General features: G+C 44.9%; 1 protein-coding gene and 2 non-coding genes across 4 annotated transcripts in view; 2 read left to right on the forward strand and 1 right to left on the reverse strand.

Moving 5' to 3' along the window:
- Positions 1–857: 857 nt before the first annotated feature.
- On the forward strand, positions 858–1,021 carry LOC114112215 (U1 spliceosomal RNA). The gene has a single exon (XR_003587720.2). It is a non-coding gene; the product is annotated as a U1 spliceosomal RNA (small nuclear RNA).
- A 2,125-nt stretch (positions 1,022–3,146) lies between these two features.
- Positions 3,147–3,218, forward strand: TRNAQ-CUG (transfer RNA glutamine (anticodon CUG)). Its single transcript has one exon. It is a non-coding gene; the product is annotated as a tRNA-Gln (tRNA).
- A 6,516-nt stretch (positions 3,219–9,734) lies between these two features.
- Positions 9,735–19,531, reverse strand: part of LOC114117240 (neuroblastoma breakpoint family member 4-like) — a 32,571-nt gene continuing 22,774 nt past the window's right edge. The window contains exons 11-13 of one of the 2 annotated variants that reach the window (XM_042253293.2): positions 17,070–17,297; positions 14,680–14,879; positions 9,735–10,864 (exon numbers count right to left, since the gene is read on the reverse strand). In XM_042253293.2, coding sequence (XP_042109227.2) covers positions 14,689–14,879; positions 17,070–17,297 — 419 coding nt within the window. In that variant the 3' untranslated portion in view covers positions 9,735–10,864; positions 14,680–14,688. The remainder of the gene's footprint in view (positions 10,865–14,679; positions 14,880–17,069; positions 17,298–19,531) is intronic. The other variant, XM_060413618.1, reaches the window with a different exon arrangement.

The raw sequence follows: 19,531 nt of genomic DNA on the forward strand, positions 1-19,531 counted from the left end.
AGAGTCCCTTGGACTGCAAGGAGATCCAACCAGTCCATTCTAAAGGAGATCAGTCCTGGGTGTTCTTTGGAAGGAATGATCCTAAAGCTGAAACTGCAGTACTTTGGCCACCTCATGCGAAGAGTTGACTCATTCAAAAGACTCTGATGCTGGGAGGGATTAGCGGCAGGAGGAGAAGGGGACGACAGAGGATGAGATGGCTGGATGGCATCACTGACTTGATGGACATGAGTTTGAGTGAACTCCGGGAGTTGGTGATGGACAGGGAGGCCTGGCGAGCTGCAATTCATGGGGTCGCAAAGAGTCGTACACGACTGAACGACTGAACTGAACTGAACAGAAGACCACAGAAATACTATTCTCAGCATGTAACACAGAATAAAGTTAAGAACGCAAAGAAGGTGGCTTAATTCCCCTACATCTCAACTAAAGGATAAAGGGTCTGCTTCCACTGATTCCTGGGCTCCCTAAACTGTCCGGAATCATGACTTCACTTCTCCTTCAGCAGCCGGCCTGCCCATTGGTCGTCTGGGCTAGGGTGGGAGGGGAGGTGAGGGGCAAGGGACAGGGCTTGGGTTGGAGGACAGGAACCGCCTTATAGGTCCTGAATGGGGCTGGGCTTATGTAAATTTTGCAGCGGAAGTGGTATAGTTCCTGGCCTGCCACTTTGCAGGTTGAACAAGTTTTCTTGAGATACTGCTTGGATATTATTAGAAGAGTTGTTAGGAGTGCCTGAGAGGCGTGGGAAACGATGGGGTGTGGAAGGTGGTGGAAGAGATGGGGCGGCAATAGCAAAGTGAGCCTGTGAGTACTGTGAACGTGTCTAAGGCTGTGTGGGCGGCGGGCAGAATTACTTTATACTTACCTGGCAGGGCAGATACTGTGATCACGAAGGTGGTTCTCCCAGGGCTAGGCTCGCCCATTGCCCTGCGGGTGTGTAGACCTCTGCGGTTTCCCCAAAAGCGGGAAACTCAACTGCATAGTTTGTGATAGTTGGGGACTGCGTGTGCGTTTTCCCCTGGTAACTATGGTTTCAACGATAGAACTACCTTCTACTGTTATGTGGGATTTCTCTGGCAGCTCAGGTGATTTGAAACACCTCCCTGCAATGCAGGAAGCCCTCGGAAAAATTTCCTGAAGAAGGAAATGGCAACCCATTCCAGTACTCTTGCTTGGAAACCCCATGGATGGAAGAGCCTAGTGAGATCACTAAAAGTGAACATGACTAGTCAAACAAGTTCAGCTCAGTAGTGAATACACTGCTCCCTCAAGCTATTAACTTTTTATGTTTTGTATTATACATAGAAGTTATGTGTTGTTTTTTATATATATACTATAGTAGCTACTTCAGTTCAGTCTTGTTGTCTCTGTAGACCCCACGGACTGAATGCAGCACGCCAGGCCTCTCTGTCCATCGCCAACTCTCGGCGTTTACTCAGACTCAAGTCCATTGAATTGGTGATGCCTTCCAGGCATCTCATCCTCTGTTGTCCCCTTCTCCACCCACCTTCAGTCCTTCCCAGCATCAGGGTGATTTCAGATGAGTCTAGGGGTACATCAAAGGTTGTGTCTTGTCAGCCTGCTTATTTACATGCAGAGTACATCATGTAAAGTACAAAACCGAGTATGCAGATAACACCATCCTTATGATGCCAGAAAGCAGAAAAAGTGAGAGTGAAAAAGTTGCCTTAAAACTCAACATGCAAAAGACAGAAACCATGGTATCTGGTCCCATCACTTCATAACAAATAGATGGAGGAAACAAGGAAACAGTGACAGACTTTCTTTACTTGGGCGCCAAAGTCACTGCATATGGTGACTGCAGCCATGAAATTAAAAGACGCTTGCTCCTTGGAAGAAAAGCTACTACAAACCTAGACAGCATATTAGAAAGCAGAGACATTAACTTGCCAACAAACGTCTGTCTAGTCAAAGCTATAGTTTTTCTGTGGCCATGTATGGATGTGAGTTGAATCATAAAGAGAATAAAAGTTGCTCAATCCTATGCGACTCTGTGATCCCATGGACTGTGACCTACCAGGTTCCTCTGAGGCAAGAGCACTGGAGTGAATCGCATTTCCTTCTCCAGAGGATCTTTCCTTCTCCAGAGGATCTTCCGGACTTAGGGATGAAACCCAGGTCTCCTGCATTGCAGGCAGATGCTTTAACCTCTGAGCCACAAGGAAAGCTCAAAGAAAGCTGAGCGCAAAAGACTTGATGCTTTTTAACTGTAGTGTTGGAGACGACTCTTGAGAGTCTCTTAGACTGCAAGATTAAACCAGTCAATCCTAAAGGAAATCAGTCCTGAATATTCATTGGAGGGACTGACGCTGAGGCTGACTCTCCAATACTTCGGCCACATGATGCGAAAGACCCTGATGCTGGGAAAGTTGAAGGCAGTTTGAGTAAGGCCTGGGAGATGGTGAAGGGCGGGGACGCCTGGCGTCGTGCAGTCCATGGGGTCGAAAAGAGTCGGCCACGACAGAGCGGCTGAACAACAAAACAAACCCATCCTTTCCACTGCTCAACGCTTACAGGATTTGGCACATTTGAACAGTCCTGTTACTGCTGTAAACCGTCCTTTATGCCTAACTTATTTGGGCTGGAAGTTCCTCCACCGGCATGGTGCAACGAGTGGGAAGGCTGATCCTTCCGACCAGAGCAAACGCCGTGTCGTACCCCCACCCCCGACTCCCCACCCCACGAAACCGACGGTGGCCCGCAGTTCTACCCTTGGACGTGGGTACCAGGCATGGGACAGCCCACCAAGTCCCAAGGGCTCTTCTGAGGACGTTCAGAGTTCCCGGCGCAGCAGGAAGAGGACAACTCCAAAGAGGGAAGGGGCTTTTTAAAATGTTTCCTGGCGGGAATTTTACCTCAGGGCAGAAAACTCTAGAAATACCAGCAGAGCAGGAGCATTTGGGGGAGGCCTAAAACCCCTCCTCTTCGCTCACCCGGAATGGGTTTCCTCTCATTCCACTGCGTCCAAAGCTGTAGAGACGGCCGCCGCCGGCGAGTCAGGCGCCCCCTGGCGTCGGGAGGAAGCAGCTCGCGGCGGAGTGACAAGCGCGCCGGGAGGGAGGGCGGGCCTGGGACCGCGCGGCTGCGAGCCACACGGCTCAGCTGCTGGAGAGCGAGACGGCCGTGTTCCCACGGTGTAATGGTCAGCACTCTGGACTCTGAATCCAGCGATCCGAGTTCGAGTCTCGGTGGGACCTTTCCCTTTAGGCCGCACGCAGGGTCTTTTACCGGCGCAGCCGGAACTCAGTCTCCTGAAAGCGACCTGCGCCTCAGGTGCGCGCTGAGTGGACCTGCTCTCCCGCCCCAGCGCCCAGCTCGTCCTGCTCTGGGGACCAGAAGGTCTGGGTCCCGCGAAGGAGGCCCTGGGCCCCGGTGCTCTGCCGCCTCCCGCTCAGCAGTCGAGGTCCGAAACCTGCTGCTCTGAGCAGCGCAGGGCCCTGGACCACGGGGAGGTGGGGGACGAGCCCGTGGCGTCCCCGCAGGACCCTGCGGCTCTGCCGGTCAATGGTCATCGGAGGCCCGGCCCCGCCGCCAAAGGGCGCAGCGACCGAAGCACTGCCACCCCCTGTCGGGTCACCCTGGGTCTCGAGGTAAAAGGCAGAAGCTGCGCCCACTGAGTCCTGCCCCACGAGGGGTTTCGGACCACACGTCTTGTCCCTGTGAATAATGGTCCGGGGGCTGTGATGTCATTGACCAGCCAGGGTGACAGCTTTCAGGGCGGGGTTCCAGACCTGAATGGGAAGTACTATATTTTATTCAGGTGCTCTATTATTCGCAGTTTTGATCGATCCTATTTCAATTCATTTCAGAACTTCTCGCTCCTAAGTCTCCTTTGGACACAAAAAACCGCTGTTAGGCTAAGACTTGAACCTTGACTCCAGGAAATCTTGTCCTTTCATCCCAAACTCAGCCAGAAAGAGGAGTCTGGGCGGTGTATTCCAGCGTCTGAGATCAGGGGTGGGTCACCCACGCCTTTGAGGCCCTTGCAGATCTTATAGTCAGGGCCAGAATAGTGAATATATTCTATGTAGTTAGATTTGAGTTGGAAACAGCATTCACTTTTTTATCATTATAAAATTGACTTTTTAAATGTCACTTCTAGACATTGGAAAAACGATGTAACTTGTGGAACAACCATATAGATGAAAACTATAAAACAGTATAATTTATATGTACCCTGAACAGTGACAAAAGTTTTTAAAAAGCTGCTTTACTGAATTGTGTTATTATGGGCATTGTTGCTATTTCTTCTTATTCCAAATGATGTGGGGATAAGCAAAGGAGATTGTATGAAATCTTGTATTTCTATTACTCTCAGTGTCCTTAAATACAAAAATACTGGTATACAGAAAAGAGGCAGATGAAAGATAAACATTCAATAAAGCCTGACATTCTGAATTTGAGTATATACATTCATATGAAGATGAGTATGTATTTCCTACTTCTGTCCACTGGAAATGCCTAGAAATAAACCAAATCCAGTAAGCATTTTAAGGTTACAATTTGATTTGGGAATAACATTTTGCACAAAAGGAAACCCGAGATTCTTAGAAAAATGACTGAGTCCAGATCAGGGGTAGAAAATATTCAGGATCAAAGAGAAGCACCTTGTCATAGTGTTATCAAGAAAGGTCTCAAATATTATTAGAACCTTTTCAAAAGAATTGAGGAGCCAGCTTAAAGTCACCTTCACTGCCAAAAGAGAGATAATTTGAGTATTGATAAGAGCTATATTGCAATAAATTGAAATACTTCACGGTATTTGAAATTTTGAATTCATATTAGCACACAGGGGACAAAAAGAAATAAACAAATTGGTGACCACAGAGGATACTTGGAGCATGGCTCACTAAGCTGCAGTTTTCTTTACAGAGGGTACCATTGAGTAACTAAACAGTATTTAGTATTTAGGAGAAGTTTCTTTCTATGCAAGTATTCCAGTTAAATACTACATGATGATGGAATATCACCATTTCGTGCCGCATAATCAGTAAATGGATGGAGAGGTCTTGAACTAAAAGGGCTGGTAATACTGTTTGAGGAAACACACAGGACTTGATGTGCCTCCTCATCAGAGAGCGCACACCACTTCTGAAGTAGTCTTGCCAGGACTGCAAGTGTGAGTCTCATCAGTCTCTGTATCTACAGCTCCAAAGTCGGGACCGCTAGACATATGGCTGTTGAATAGTTACAAAGTAGTAGGACTGAGGACCTGGATGTTCATTTCTAATTCATGTGACTGTCACCTTAAAAGTTGGAGACATGCACAATATTTTTCTATAAAACACAAGTTTAAAACATTGGTAGAATTCTATTTCCTTTGAGTGTGTGCTCAGTCGCTCAGTTTTATCCAACTCTTTTGGATATGGATCCTGCCGGGCTCCTCTGTCCATGGGATTTCCCAGGCTCGAATACTGGAGTGGGTTGCCATTTCCTATTCCAGAGGATCTTCTTGACCCAGGGATTGGATCCACATTTCTTGGGTCTCCCGCATTGGGAGGCGAGTTCTTGGGAAGCCCCATATTTCCTTTAAGGTATATACAGTATTATCAGCTATGTAGAAGATTATATTTGCATTGTTGTGCTCTTATAATTTTTAGTTGTCAATGTGGTTACTAGAAAATTTTAAACTATGAGTGTGACTTGCATTTTCATTACATTACAGCGCTGCTGTATACTCTACCACCAAGAAGGAAGTATGAAAGACAGAAACACTTATTAAAGTACACCCTAGTATACAGTTTAGACTGTGGCAATGCTACAGAAAAACGAACCCAGTTTCTTCAACAAATGAATGATTTAAAGGGGAAATAAAGGACAGCCCAGGGGACCAAGCAAGATGGACAGCGGGTGAGAGAGGGAGTAAAGAAGGAAGGAAAGAAGGAAGGAAGAAATAGAAGGTAAGCATACATGTAAGAGACTTAAATGCATTATCTTAGTGATTCCAGTTTGTGGATTCTATTTGGATCCAAAAAAGAAGACTAACTTAGAAACAATAATGGAGGAGTGCGAGGGAGGCTTCCCTGGTTAAGAATGTGCCTAGCAATGCAGAGGACACAGGTTTGATTCCTGGTCCAGTAAGATCCCACATGCTGTGGGGCTCCTAAGCCCACAAGCCACAACAACTGAGCGCATGGGCAGCAACTACTGAAGCCCAAGAAACCAGCAAACGACAAGAGAGTAGCTCCCCCTCTCCACACCTGGAGAAGCCCTGTGCCAAGCTATAAAGACTCAGGGCAGCCATAAATAATTAAATTAATTTTAAAAACCCTATGTGATCAAATAAGCTGGAAAAAATGCTGCATTTTAAAAAATGGAAAATGTGAATAGTCTTTTATGATATTAAAGATTTTGAATTAATTTATGATTATTTATGATGATAATACTTTCAAAAAGAGTTCTCATTGAGGGGAAACATGCTGACTAATTATAGATGAAACATGATGTCTGAGATTCCCTTTAAAAAACATAGGAAAAGGTAAGTGCATGGATTGTAGTCAGACAAGTTCAGCCATAAGCTGGTAATTGTAGACCATGCCTGACAAAGATGGGCCTGTTCTGTTATGTCTACTTTTGTGTACTATTGAAATTTCAGATTTGAAAAAGGATGATAGGAGAACACAGGACCATCTAGAATAATAGCAGCTGAATCTCTCAATATACAATTCCAAGGGGTAGGGACTAAGAGAGAGAGTCAAGGCCACCACTCAGAACCCAGCCCCAAATACCCAGGGCACAGAGAGGCCTGTGGGCGTGGCTTGGTCTATACTCAGCTGGGTCTGGGAGCCACACAGCAGCAGAGGATCAACAAGGACCCTGCACACAGGAGAGCGCAGCAGGGAGGGCGTACTCCAGACAGAGCTCAGGTAGAGTAACTCACAGAAAGAGCACGTGGATCACCTCAGAGGGTGTCTGCGACACGGTTGGCTCAAGCTCTGTTGACTAGGGAATTGATAGGAAGGGGTTCGACAGTGCACAGGACCGAGGGTGACAGTCTTGAGGAGGCACGATTACTGGGATCAGATGTGAGACCAAGCTGAAGGCAGCATCCTTTGCACACTTGTGGTGATGAAAAAAGAACGGTGCAACTGGCAGAAATGAAAGGTCCTACTGGAAGAAATAGAATCCCCAAATCAAGAGACACACCATGCCTTTCCCCCAAGCCTTAGCTCTGCTCGAATAATTGCACAAAAGTTAGAAAGTTAGGTCGCTCAGTCGTGTCTGACTCTTTGCGCCCACACGGACTGTAGCCCACCAGGCTTCTCCATCCATGGGATTCTCCAGGCAAGAATACTGGTGTGGGTTGCCATTTCCTTCTCCAGGGGATCTTCCCGACCCAGGAATCGAACCCAGGTCTCCTGCATTACAGGCAGACACCACTTTAACCTCTTAGCCACATGAGAAGAGCCATAATTGCACAAGACAGACCTAAAACAAAGAAATCAAGTAAGTCACTCAAAGCACTAATCCCTTCTGACCTGGAACAACTGTCTGTCATTTAGGTAAACCTAGTCATGTGAAAATGAAAACTATATAGCTGACGTTTCTTCCAAGGTGGCAGAAGAAAAAAGTGTCAAATGAGAGTCAAAAATTTCAGCAAGTGAAAAAATTGCCTCAAAATCTATCAAAAAACCTTGGGAAATGTAAAATGGCATCCATATTTTGATTTGTTCTGAACAAAGCACTTGTAGATACATGCACATGGAAAAACCTTCAATATTTTATGTGAGAAATACAGAACACGAGATAGAAGTAGACAGGAAAAAAGAAAGGAGAAATTGAAACTGGCAGAGATTTAAAAAATTAAAAGTAAAATTCCTTAAAAAAAAATGGCTGAATGACAAGGTACACAGAGAACATATTTATCCCAGGTTATAAGGGACACTGCATTAAAAATGAAAGCATCAAACAGAATAGAAATGAACAAAAGATAGTGAGAAAGTCATAGAGACCTAGTGGAAATAGAGCTGGAATGGTCAGTTCTAAGACCTATCCTAGTAGAGTGAAAGACTTTTTTTAAAAAAGAAAAAATGTCCTGAAGCTCCAGACCACCTTTTGCCCTCAGTGAAGAAAAATCCGTTTACATTCTACATCTCAGCAGAACATACAAAGTAAGATATTATTTTTTAAAAAAATCAATAGAACTCATTGTGGACAAGTTGTTTATAAAGCCAAGGTGTCTGTACTGTATCAAAGCAACAGAAAACTAGTATTAAATATATCAAACTTAAGGAGCCCTCAGTCCATCATGAGAAATCTTTAAAGATGAACTCTGCTCATCAAGAATTGACAGGAAACTATGAGTTTTGTATATCTGGTCATCACTGAATATATGTGATTGTAGATTTAAGCCACTGTGTCGTGGGCCCTGCTCTGGGGGCAGCCTAGGTACACCCTCAAACTTCTGCAGGGAGGCTGTTGGTACTCCCAGAGTAGGACAGCCATCCTGTGCCACCAGGAGGTCAAAAGGACCCAGTGGGCCCCTCCTCCAGCTCCTACCTCTACCCTACCAATTAGCACATTAACAAAAAAAGGTAGGAAAAATATAGTACATAAAGGGTATACATTTGATTGGGTTGAAATAATACAATAAGGTAATACTACTATAAGGTAGGTAAAGAGAGAAGAAAAAAGCAGAATAATGTCCTCGAGCATCACAGTACTAAAAAGTTGAAGCTGACAGATAACATTTAAAACATATACTTCAAATACTAGAAAGAAAGTGAAAGTGAAGTCGCTCAGTCGAGTCCGACTCTTTGCGACCCATGGACTGTAGCCCACCAAGCTCCTCCATCCATGGGATTCTCCAGGCAAGAATACTGGAGTGGGTTGCCATTTCCTTCTCCAGGGGATCTTCCCGACCCAGGGATCGAACCCAGGTCTCCCACATTGCAGGCAGACGCTTTAACCTCTGCACCACCAGTGCTAGAAAGATGACAAAATACTAAAGGACTAATGTGTCAAAAATTTTAGTGCACTAACTAGCTATCCAGGCCTTCCAAAATACCAAGCAAAAGACACACACCCACAGATATGCATACACAAAGAAAATAAAATAACAGAGAAAGACACACAGAAGATACAATCTACTACAAATGGTAAACATAGATGAAGAGATGTGAGAGGAGATTAAGATACAACACTGAACAGGAGAAACAAAGGGGCTTCCCTGGTAGCTCAGCTGGTAAAAATCTGCCTTCGATTCAGGAGAGCCTGGATCGATTCCTGGTTTTGTAGGGTTCCCTGCAGAAGGGATAGGATACTCACTCCAGTATTCTTGGGCTTCCATGGTGGAATCCGCCTGCAGTGGTGGACACCCGGGTTCGATCCCTGGGTTGGAAAGATCCCCTGAAGTAGACCATGGCAACCCACTCCAGTATTCTTGCCTGGAGAATCCCCACGGACACAGGAGCCTGGCGGGCTACAGTCCATGGGGTTCAGAGTCGGAACAACAGAGCAACTAAGCACAGCCTGGCACATGAGAACAAGAGTATTGATATTAATAAAATCAATCACGTTAATAATGGCTTGTGGATGGGGGAGGGGTGGGAAGGAGGTTCAAGAAGGAGGGGACATTTATTCTTATGTTTGATTCCCACTGTTGTATGGCAGAAACCAACACTACATTGTAAAGCAGTTAGCCTCCAAATAAACATAAATGCAGGAAAATAGTGGATCATAACACTGAACTTTAAAAAAGCACGAGTCCACAGTGAACCAAAAATATTTTTAATAATATGTTAGGGGTAGGGATTGTCTTTTCCACAGCACAAAGCTGGCAATACCACAGATATGATAATTGACACACATCAGGGATCAATAAAGGATGGTAAAATTTTACAGAAAGAGCATCATAGAATACGATATTCATAGACTCTCAGAATACCACTAATCAACTTACTCATTACAGACACAAACACCTGTCTTTTCAATGAACAGATCTTATAAGCCTCCACATAACAGTGTTTAATGCTAAAATAATAATAGTGGTGACAGGTAAAGTGGACACTCTTAGCCTCCAAACAGGCTGCCCTAGGAAGCACACAGCATGTACTAGATGGTGTTCTTGGCAAAAAGGGTTCACCTGAACTTAATCCTGAGGAAATGATCAGACAACTGCAAAATGTAGACCTTGGAGTAGACAACTGACCTATCCTCTGCAAAGAAGTCAATGTCACGACCATCAAAGATAACTACAAAAAGGTGAGGAGATGTTTGAGGTTCCAAAGGACTAAAGAAATAAAGTAACACAATCTTTTTAGTCCTTTGGAACCTAAAACATCTCTTCTCCTTTTTGTTGTCTTTTTGGTGTAAACATCGACTGTTTGAAGAAAGACAGGCCAGTTTTCTGGTTCAAAGGTCTAAATTCTGCAGTTATCTGATATCTACCTCAATATTAAACACAGGATAAACACTTTTATCAAGAACAATCCATAGTAACTGCTGTCTGCTTTGAGCACAGTCCATCTGGTGGCAAAGAATGACCAGGTTGATATGTTGTCTTCTTCCAATTGTTCCCATGCTGGTTTGTGGAGGATGAATATTTAGAGGAGCAAGAGTTAAGTTCTTTCCAAACTCTGTGTCCATCGAAGCATTGATTACCTTACTGAGGATTACATTCGGAGGCTGATGACTGGGATTACTCCCATCAATTCTGTCCCTTGAGGTGTGCAGAGTGGTTGTTGGTTGGGATGTTCGTTCTCAGGAAAGGATCCCTCCAGTGTTGCTGAGGTTTAAATTGAGGTTCTATTGTAGATTTCTTTCATCAAATGGAAAAAGTAATTTTATAGTGTGGTTTCTCAAACTGACAATATCTTTTCTTAGTTCCTAAAGTAATTGGTATCTGTGAAAGACAGAGAGAGCGAGAGAAGAAACGTGAGTGTTTGTTAGGTCCTGCTGAGCCTGGAGGGATGGCCACATGGTGACTGGGGCCAGGGGCAGACAGAGCTCCTGTTGACAGGATGAGCTGAAGGGAGAGCCGCAGGCTGGCTGGAGAGAAAAGTGAGATCCATGAGTTAGAAGGAATACCTCCCTAAACTTTCATCCAGCCTGTGGTGCAGCATCTAAGGACCCCTGTCCTCAGCCCACCTTGCTTGGTGATATCTCAGCTCAAAGCTGCTTCTGAGCCTTAACTGGATCCCCACCACTCAGTCCTCAACAGTCATTTCACACTTGAATCCCCTTCATCTGTGTGCTTTCCCACATGTTCAGGGATGGATGTGCTGAGCATCCCTCATACACAATTAGAAACAGACTGCTATGGGAGCAGAGGATCCTCACCTGAGAAAGCACCCTCTTCTACCTCTTCGTCCCTGCCTTCTGAGGAGGAGAAGCAGGCTACCGGAGAGTCCTGGATTGTGAGCACCGATAGGGACCTCAGAAGGAATCCAAGTCCAGTTCCATAATTTACAGAGAGGAGCTATGTTTTCAAGGATCTAAGGACTATCCAAAACCACATGACTTGTTACTGACAACCCAGGCCACGGGCCTTCCTATACATTTGCGGGAAGGGAGAGGAGAAGAGGAAAGGTGCAATCTGGAGGAGTCAACAGTTAATAGAGTCTGTTTGGTCATCCTGCTGGACAGGAATAAGGCTTTCCAGGGAAATCCTGCTCCAAAGAGACTGAGGAATGAATGGAAAGGGGGGAAACTCAAAATAAAATTAGCAAAAAGAGAGCAGGGTGGGTAACTGTGTCTCAAGCCATTCGCATCCCATGGACACCAAAATGCTATGAAGGTGATTTCATTTCATGCTGAATCTACCTTAAGGCATTTCTAGGAATATCCTTGACATCTATACAAATAAAACTCTGACGTGATAGAGCATTCAGTTTAGTTATACTAAATTCTCATCACCTTTTTCTCAAACTTTTCTCACAGAAAGTGTCTCTCCTAGTATTTTATGCAAGTGTATAGGAAAACATCTACTTCTGCTTTCTTGCCTAGGCCAAAGCCTTTGACTGTGTGGATCACAACCAACTATGGAAAATACTTAAAGAGATGGGAATACCAGACCACCTTCCCTGCCTCCTAGAAACCTGTATGCAGGTCAAGAAACGTCATTAGAACTGGACATGGAACACAGATGGGTTCCAAACTGAGAAAGGAGTATGTCAAGGCTTTATATTTTCACATTGATTATTTAAATTTTATCCAGAGTACATCATGAGAAATGCTGGGCTGGATGAAGCACAGCTGGAATCAAGATTGCCAAGAGATATAGCAATAACCTGAGATATGCAGATGACACCACCCTTATAGCAGAAAGCATAGAGAAACTAAAGAGCCTCTTGATGAATGTGCGAGAAGAGTGAAAAAGGTGGCTTAAAACTATGCATTCAAAAAAAGGAAGGGGGGGATGTCATGAAGATCAAAATCACTGCAGATGGTGACTGCAGCAGAGAAATTAAAAGACGGTTACTCCTTGGAAGAAAAGTTATGATAAGCTGAGGCAGCGAATTAAAAAGCAGAGACGTTCCTGTACCAACAAAGGTCCATCTAGTCAAAGTTATGGTTTTTCCAGTTGTTATGTATGGATGTGAGGGTTGGACCAGAAAGAAAACTTAGTGCCAAAGAATTGGTGCTTTTGGACTGTGGTGTTGGAGAAGACTCTTGAGTCCCTTGGGCTGCAAGGAGATCTAACCAGTCCATCCTAAAGGAAATCAGTCCTGAATATTCATTGGAAGGACTGATGCTGAAGTTGAAACTCCAATACTTTGGCCACCTGATGTGAAGAACTGACTCCTTAGAAAAGACCCTGATGTTGGGAAAACTTGAAGGCAGGAGGAGAAGAGGACATCAGAAGATGAGATGATTGGATGGCATCACCAACTCAATAGACATGAGAGTGAGCAAGCTCTGGGAGATGGTGATGAACAGAGAAGCCTGGTGTGCTGCAGTCCATGGTGTTGCAAAGATTTGGACACAACTGAGCAACTTAACTAAACTGATAAAAGGGTATGCAAAGGATAAATATAGCAAGATAAGGCCTACTATTCATTATGGGGTTTTTGCATAAAGAATATATTCAATGAAAAAAAATTTGTTGAACCTGCTGTTCTGAGCCAGTTAGTAGTCTGTGAAACATGTTTAGTGAATAGCCAACTGCAAGTTGCATTTTAACAGTAGAAAAGGTCATACTAAATTTTATTCTTATGGCAAGGGGAAGGTCAATTTTATACTTTGAGGTCTATGTAAATTTTTTTTTAGTCTTCTATCATAAAAATTGTGGGAAATTTTAATCCAAACAGAGAGATTATATATCTAACTTGACTATCCTCATCTCCTTTTTTCCCTTTTATCTTCTGTAGGCTGTATGAATAGTTCTGTTGAGAGAAGAATGCAAATTCCCTCAATTGTTGATATTCAGCTTTTTTCGGAAACAGCCACTCATAGGCCACAGCCATATTGGTTACTTACATCCTATCAGATCCACAGTGCTTCTAATACTTGATGCATATTAGCAGAGCTTTGAAAGATACTGATATCCAGACCTCATCCCCAGAACTTTGAAATCAGAATTTCAGTGGATTGGGGTAAGGCATTCATGTTAGCTCAAAACTCAATCCGTTTTCATTTTACAATAGCATGATTTAGAGCTACTCACCAGACCTACACTATTTCACACCACTCTGTTTATTTTCTCCTTCTAGTCCAACGTGGACGTCTCTCCACTGGCTCTAAAGATTGTTTGGTCTTTCTCTGTTACTCGCATATAAATAATTGGCCTTCTCAATTGGACTGTCTGAAGCAATGATTATCTTGTATTCTTGTGTAGCTCGCTGGGTCTTCATAAATGTGGCCCAAATTCAATTCAGTATAATATTGTCCTACATTCCTGGACAGATTTCAACTCCGTTCATTTTTCTGGGTTTTGACTAATATGGAGAAGGAAAAATGTGAGTAAAACTGGAGAGGTCTGAATGCCTGTCCATGTCATGCTCTATGTATTTTGAAAACCTGGCTTCTGTATCTCCTTTTCCCCAATGTCCCTGTAGGGAGCCATTTACTGCCCTCCACCTAATGCCAGCTCCAGTGAGTTCCTGGAAGCCCCTGCACATTAGCAAAGTTCTGCCTATCAGAGGCTGAGGGGAATCATGACTCAGGCCAGTCCAGTACTCCCACCCGTGACCCAGGTTCTTATTTTATTTTAGGAATCAAGGCTTTTTCCTTCAGTTCTGGTATTTCTTATTCAGTGGAAAAGCTGAGGGTTAAAGGCTGTCCTAGGTTCATTTCTCCAGAAGCCAACTCACATGCGAGTGATTCCTTAAGACATGATCCTGGAAGAAAGAGACAGTGGACTTGGAGACAGGGGCAGGGAAAGTAAGGTGAAGAAACCAAGAATGTGTGTCACTTAAGGCCAGTGCTTAAATGCTGCTATTCTGATGAGGAGGACCATGGATCTGGGCTTCCTTGTGGCTAATAGGAAAGGTCAGAGGGAATATGAGGATGGTAGCAATGGGGAAACAGTAGAGGTCAGAGGGGAAACAGCAGACTGAGAAGGAAGGGCCCTGCAGGGTGGCAGCCCCCATGGAAAAGAGAGGAAAGACCACGCAGAAGTAGTGTCAGCTGTTGAGTGAAGAAATGAGGAAGAGAAAAATCAGTGGGAGATTGAGCCATGACAGATCAAGAGCATAAGGAAGAAGTGCATGGGGTTACCTCCGTACCCTACGCTTGCAGGCCAGGGAATCTGCAGGCTAGGCTCCACTCGCCAAACAGCGGTTTTCTTCTGATGCCCTTCTGTCTCAGGACACTTGAACCCTTAATCTTGTTGCGGACTGGATGCTCATGTGTGCTTGCTGTGGAGCCCTCACCTTCCAGCTTGGGAGGGTTCTTCATGCTGATGGAAGCACCCAGCTCTGAAGATAAAACCACAGCCAACAGGATCCATTGTTATTCATGATTTACAAAGACTCACTCCTCCACCCACGAAGGACATCAGGTACAGAAAGTGTTCAGGAACAAGAAAGGCCATCGGAAAGCCCATGGGTAGGTGAAGACATGGAGATAGTTTTATATTTTCTTTTTTGCTGATTTTCCTTATACTACCCAGCATTGTTAAGTGTGCCACAGGGCAAACATGTTTCCAAATGCCATACATGAGCAAGAAAAATAAAATGGATGACAACAAAGAATTCCTAGGTAGAAAAGACAAAGGCAAGACACTCCCACAGGATGCAGGTTGTACTGTTGGGAGGGAAGAGATGAAGCAAGGTCAAAGCTGAAGGAGAACCTCATGAGAGAAAAGAAGTGGGGAAGTCTAACTTGGAAAACTTGTAAATGTGCATCAATATACACTTCATATATATGTAAACACACTACACATGATATTACACATGAGTTAAATAAGGCATAGACAATATGATAAAAATGGAAGAAACCTCACAAGTGAGTGTGTTTGTGATGGAATAAATGAATGAAGGATTTGAGCTATTGAATGGATCATTCTATTGGTTTCCTGATGAGTTGACTTTGGAAACGAAAATAGAAATAAGCAGAATGAGAAAGAAACTCTGGTGACAGGAACTAGGAGACATGGGAGGGGGCGTGGGTGGGAGTCACACTGTGAAGGGGTGTGAAAGTAAAGGGCATTAAAACTACCATTTGCTGCAAAATCTGCTGTGAAGCCTGGATTCATGCTCAGGTCTCCATGGAAGGTGAGCAGGAAACAGTGACTGAGCCAGTGGGGTTCAGTCCTGGCTGGGAATGTGGGAGGCCAAGCACAAGAAAAGGAGAGAGGAGAGGGAAGAGAAGACAACAAACACCAGGAGACCCAGTGGCTCTTGTCAGGCTCTGCACCCCTGCCCACCCTGAGCACTTTCCTTGAGACTCTCCGTGTGACACAAGGGGGCTCCTTCTCATCTCAGCTCCACCTGAGGACCTGGGTCTCTCCTCATTCCTCAGATGAGGCCACAGCCTGAGGCATGAGCGCCAGGTAGCGCCAGGCTCCAGTGGAGGGTAAGGATGAATACGTCCCAGATGAAATGGATGTGAGGGTCTGGAAGCTCTTTTAAGGAAATGTGAACTGAGGTGGACCCAGAGAAGAGGAAAACTAGGAGATGGACATGGAGATGAGTGGAGAGAATGAATTAAATGGATTGTCATAAAAGAGACTAATGGGTGCACTTTGAAATTGAGAGTAGCCCTTTATTTTAAAATGAGGGGAAAATGACGAAAAGAAACTGGATATATAAACAAACAGGGGACTGAGTTGCAGGGCCAGTGTTTATACTGCTATTGAATGTTGCTAATACACTGTTGCTGAATTCTTCTTGCTGAATCTGCCTGCAAGGCAGGACACCCGGGTTTGATTCCTGGGTCGGGAAGATCCCCTGGAGAAGGAAATGTCAACCCTCTCCAGTATTCTTGCCTGGAGAATCCCATGGACAGAGGAGCCCTGCAGGCTACAGTTCATGGGGTCACAAGAGTTGGACACGACTTAGTGACTAAACCACCACCAATACACTGTTCCTGAGAGCACCCAACAGGAGTAAACTGCCCTGATGACAGATGTTGAAAGGAGAGGAAACTATTGGCCAAGATACCTTTCTGAGAAAGCAAGGGAAGATGGGGTCTAGAGAAAGTGGAGACTATAAAGCTTATGCTACCGTAGAGGAAAGAACCATTGTGCAGTCGTTTTGTAAGTGTTAAAGCACCAGAAAGACACAATGCTGAGATATTATATATTCATAGTGGTTATCAAACAAAGTGTAGGGAATCAGATGCCCTGGACATTATATTGTTTATGATTCCCAACCATATGCAAAGGAGATAGAATTTTTCAAGAGTTCAGATGAGGGACGACAGAGGCAAATACCTAGGAAGATAAATAACGTGGCTCAGTTAAACAAGCAGGAATTTGCAGAACCAGGGCCTGAGGCTGAGCTGGTCCTAAGTCCCAGGCTCTTGATCACCTCACTCTGTTAGAGTGTCGGAAGTTTCAACGGGGCCGACAGTGGGCGTGGGAGAGGCCCTCTGCCTCCTCCACCCACAGCTTTGTGATGACCAGCACATGGGCCGGAGCTTCCTAATCCCCTCTTCTATCTTACCTAGAAAGAGTGGTCCTTGGTTTCCAGAATCAGAGTTGGAGTTTAAGTCCCAGATGGTGGAAGAAAGACCAAGCATGGCTTTGCTGTCACCACAGTCGAAATGCTGGTCCAGCTGCCGCTGCAGACAATCAGTCACGTGGGTGCTTTTCTGAAGCTGTGCCTGTGAAGTTGGCACCTCAGACCCTGGGAAACTCACAGGTCCCCGGTGACAGTCTTCCCATGTGTCACCTGAAAGGAAAAGAGGGTTCAGTAGGACCAATGGAAGCTTTTTCTTGATAAGCCCTCCCAGAACACCCATGTCTGCTGTCCTAGCCCATAAGTGAAACAACACAAGAACCCAGACAGCAAAGGCAGACATCAGTGTGAAGAAGATGTCATATTTATGGCTGCGGCTGGGGTGCTGAGGAGGCAGGGGCTAGGCTGCAATTTCTTGAAATGAGAAATCACCCACTTGAGTCTAGAGGGTTTGGGTGACACAAGGGGTCAAGCCTCTTTTTCTGTTATTAGCCTTAGTCTTGTAGCCTAGAGAGAAGGTTCTAGCCAAGCCTCTAGGCATGGGGGAGAAAGAGTTCTTGATATCTACCCACAGGAATAAAAGAACAGGGAGAGACATTTGGCCTGAAGGCTTCAGGTACCACTAGAAGTCGAGCTGAGAAAATACAGTACATTCCAGACCCTTTTGAACTTGCTTGCTTGAAATTTTGTCTACCCTTCCACTCACCCGTCCATGTATATATAGAATCAACTCTATTCCTACATGGGGCAGAGTGGGGATGGATGGTACTAGCAACTAGAACTAGTGGAGGAAAGGGCTGAGACCCTGCTGGAAACACCTTTGTGTCCCTTTAGAGAGATAATATACGTACACTGCTTCAACCCACTGGTGCCTGGACAGTGCTGCGAATGAAATCTGCTTCTATTTCTACTGTGAAATGAGTACATATCCTCAGAACGTGGGCTAACCAAAGACGTGAAGTACCCTCACTGGTCCAGGTCAGGCTCATGTGAGGTCACAGCCGCCAGGGCCTGCTCTACACTGCCGTCTGGGCGGCTCTCCTCTCACCTCCTGCTTAGGCATCCGCACCCTCAACAAGGTCTGTTTCTGTAACTGTCTCTCATGTTCCTCTTCTCTCTCAGTCTTCCAGAGAGCATCTGTGTCTGACTCTCATCAGACATTCATCCAACCTCCTTCTAACTGCTTTCTCTGATTCAGTCCTCTCCACACTCTCAAAGGTCACCTGTCTCATCACCCCCCAATCCTGGTTCATCACATGCTCCTCAGTTGGTGGAAATTCATCCTCCCCTCCCTGCTACACAAATCTAACCTCCTCACCCGCCTTTCCAGTGCTCCTGTCTTCTAGGCCCTCCTTCTTCTGCAACATCGCTTCCCACAGCTCCCACTGCAAATCCTCCTAGGACTCAGGCTGGCCCCTTTCTGCCCCCAGGCCCGTACCAGGAGCCTCTGTGAGCTTCCAGGGCTTTTCCCAGAAGCTCTTCTCTCAGGCTTCTGTGCCCTTTATATTTCCACTAGGCAAAGTTCATTAATCACTAATCATCATACGTTAGGACACGTAATCAGATTTAAAGATAATTCATTCGGGCTGAAGGGTAAATTCTTGTACATTTGGTGTTTCAAAGAACTGTCAAAACTACCCTTATTCTCTAATGTTATTTTGAATCAATGTCTAGGATTGTTTTTGATTATCATTGTGTAATTTCATCATCTAATTTTATTGTCTTTTGTTGAGAATGAGTTTTAATAAAACTATGCTTTGAATATTGTATGTATTGACAGAATATAAAATAACCAAAGGAAAAGGAAAGTGAAGTCGCTCAGTCGTGTCTGACTCTTTGAGACCCCATGGACTGTAGCCTATCAGGTTCCTCCGTCCATGGGATTCTCCAGGCAAGAATACAGGAGTGGGTTGCCATTTCCTTCTCCAGGAGATCTTCCCAACTCAGGAATTGAACCCGGGTCTCCCGCATTGTAGGGAGAAGCCTTACCATCTCAGCCACCAAACAAAACATTTTATCAAACATCAACAATACTGCCCAATATTGTTAATGTGGGGAAAAGCTTCCAATAGAAGACCAAGTTGTAATTTAAAAATCAAGTGTTTGTGTTGTTTCTGCAGCGTTTCTTCCTGTACAGAGAGGGCGGGGTAGAGCTGACTCCTTGTACCCACATGGCTGCATAAAAGCTATCCACAGTGTCCTCGGGTTATCATGAGAGTCAAGACACAGGATGGATCCCTGTATAGATTAGATATTCTGTTCTTTCATCTCAACCCATCTGTGGGGATTGGGCCTTTCCTGGCCCATTGTGAACAATGGACTCCCAGGCTGGGACCATATCACACAAATCTCAGACACATATCTGAGCCTCACTGATGCTCTTCATAGGAACCCACACCTGGCTGTCAGTGTTTCTGAGATAGAGCTGCACAGTTTTCTAATGGCTT

Source organism: Ovis aries, chromosome 1 (genome assembly GCF_016772045.2).
Source record: "Ovis aries strain OAR_USU_Benz2616 breed Rambouillet chromosome 1, ARS-UI_Ramb_v3.0, whole genome shotgun sequence".
NCBI lineage: Eukaryota > Metazoa > Chordata > Mammalia > Artiodactyla > Bovidae > Ovis > Ovis aries.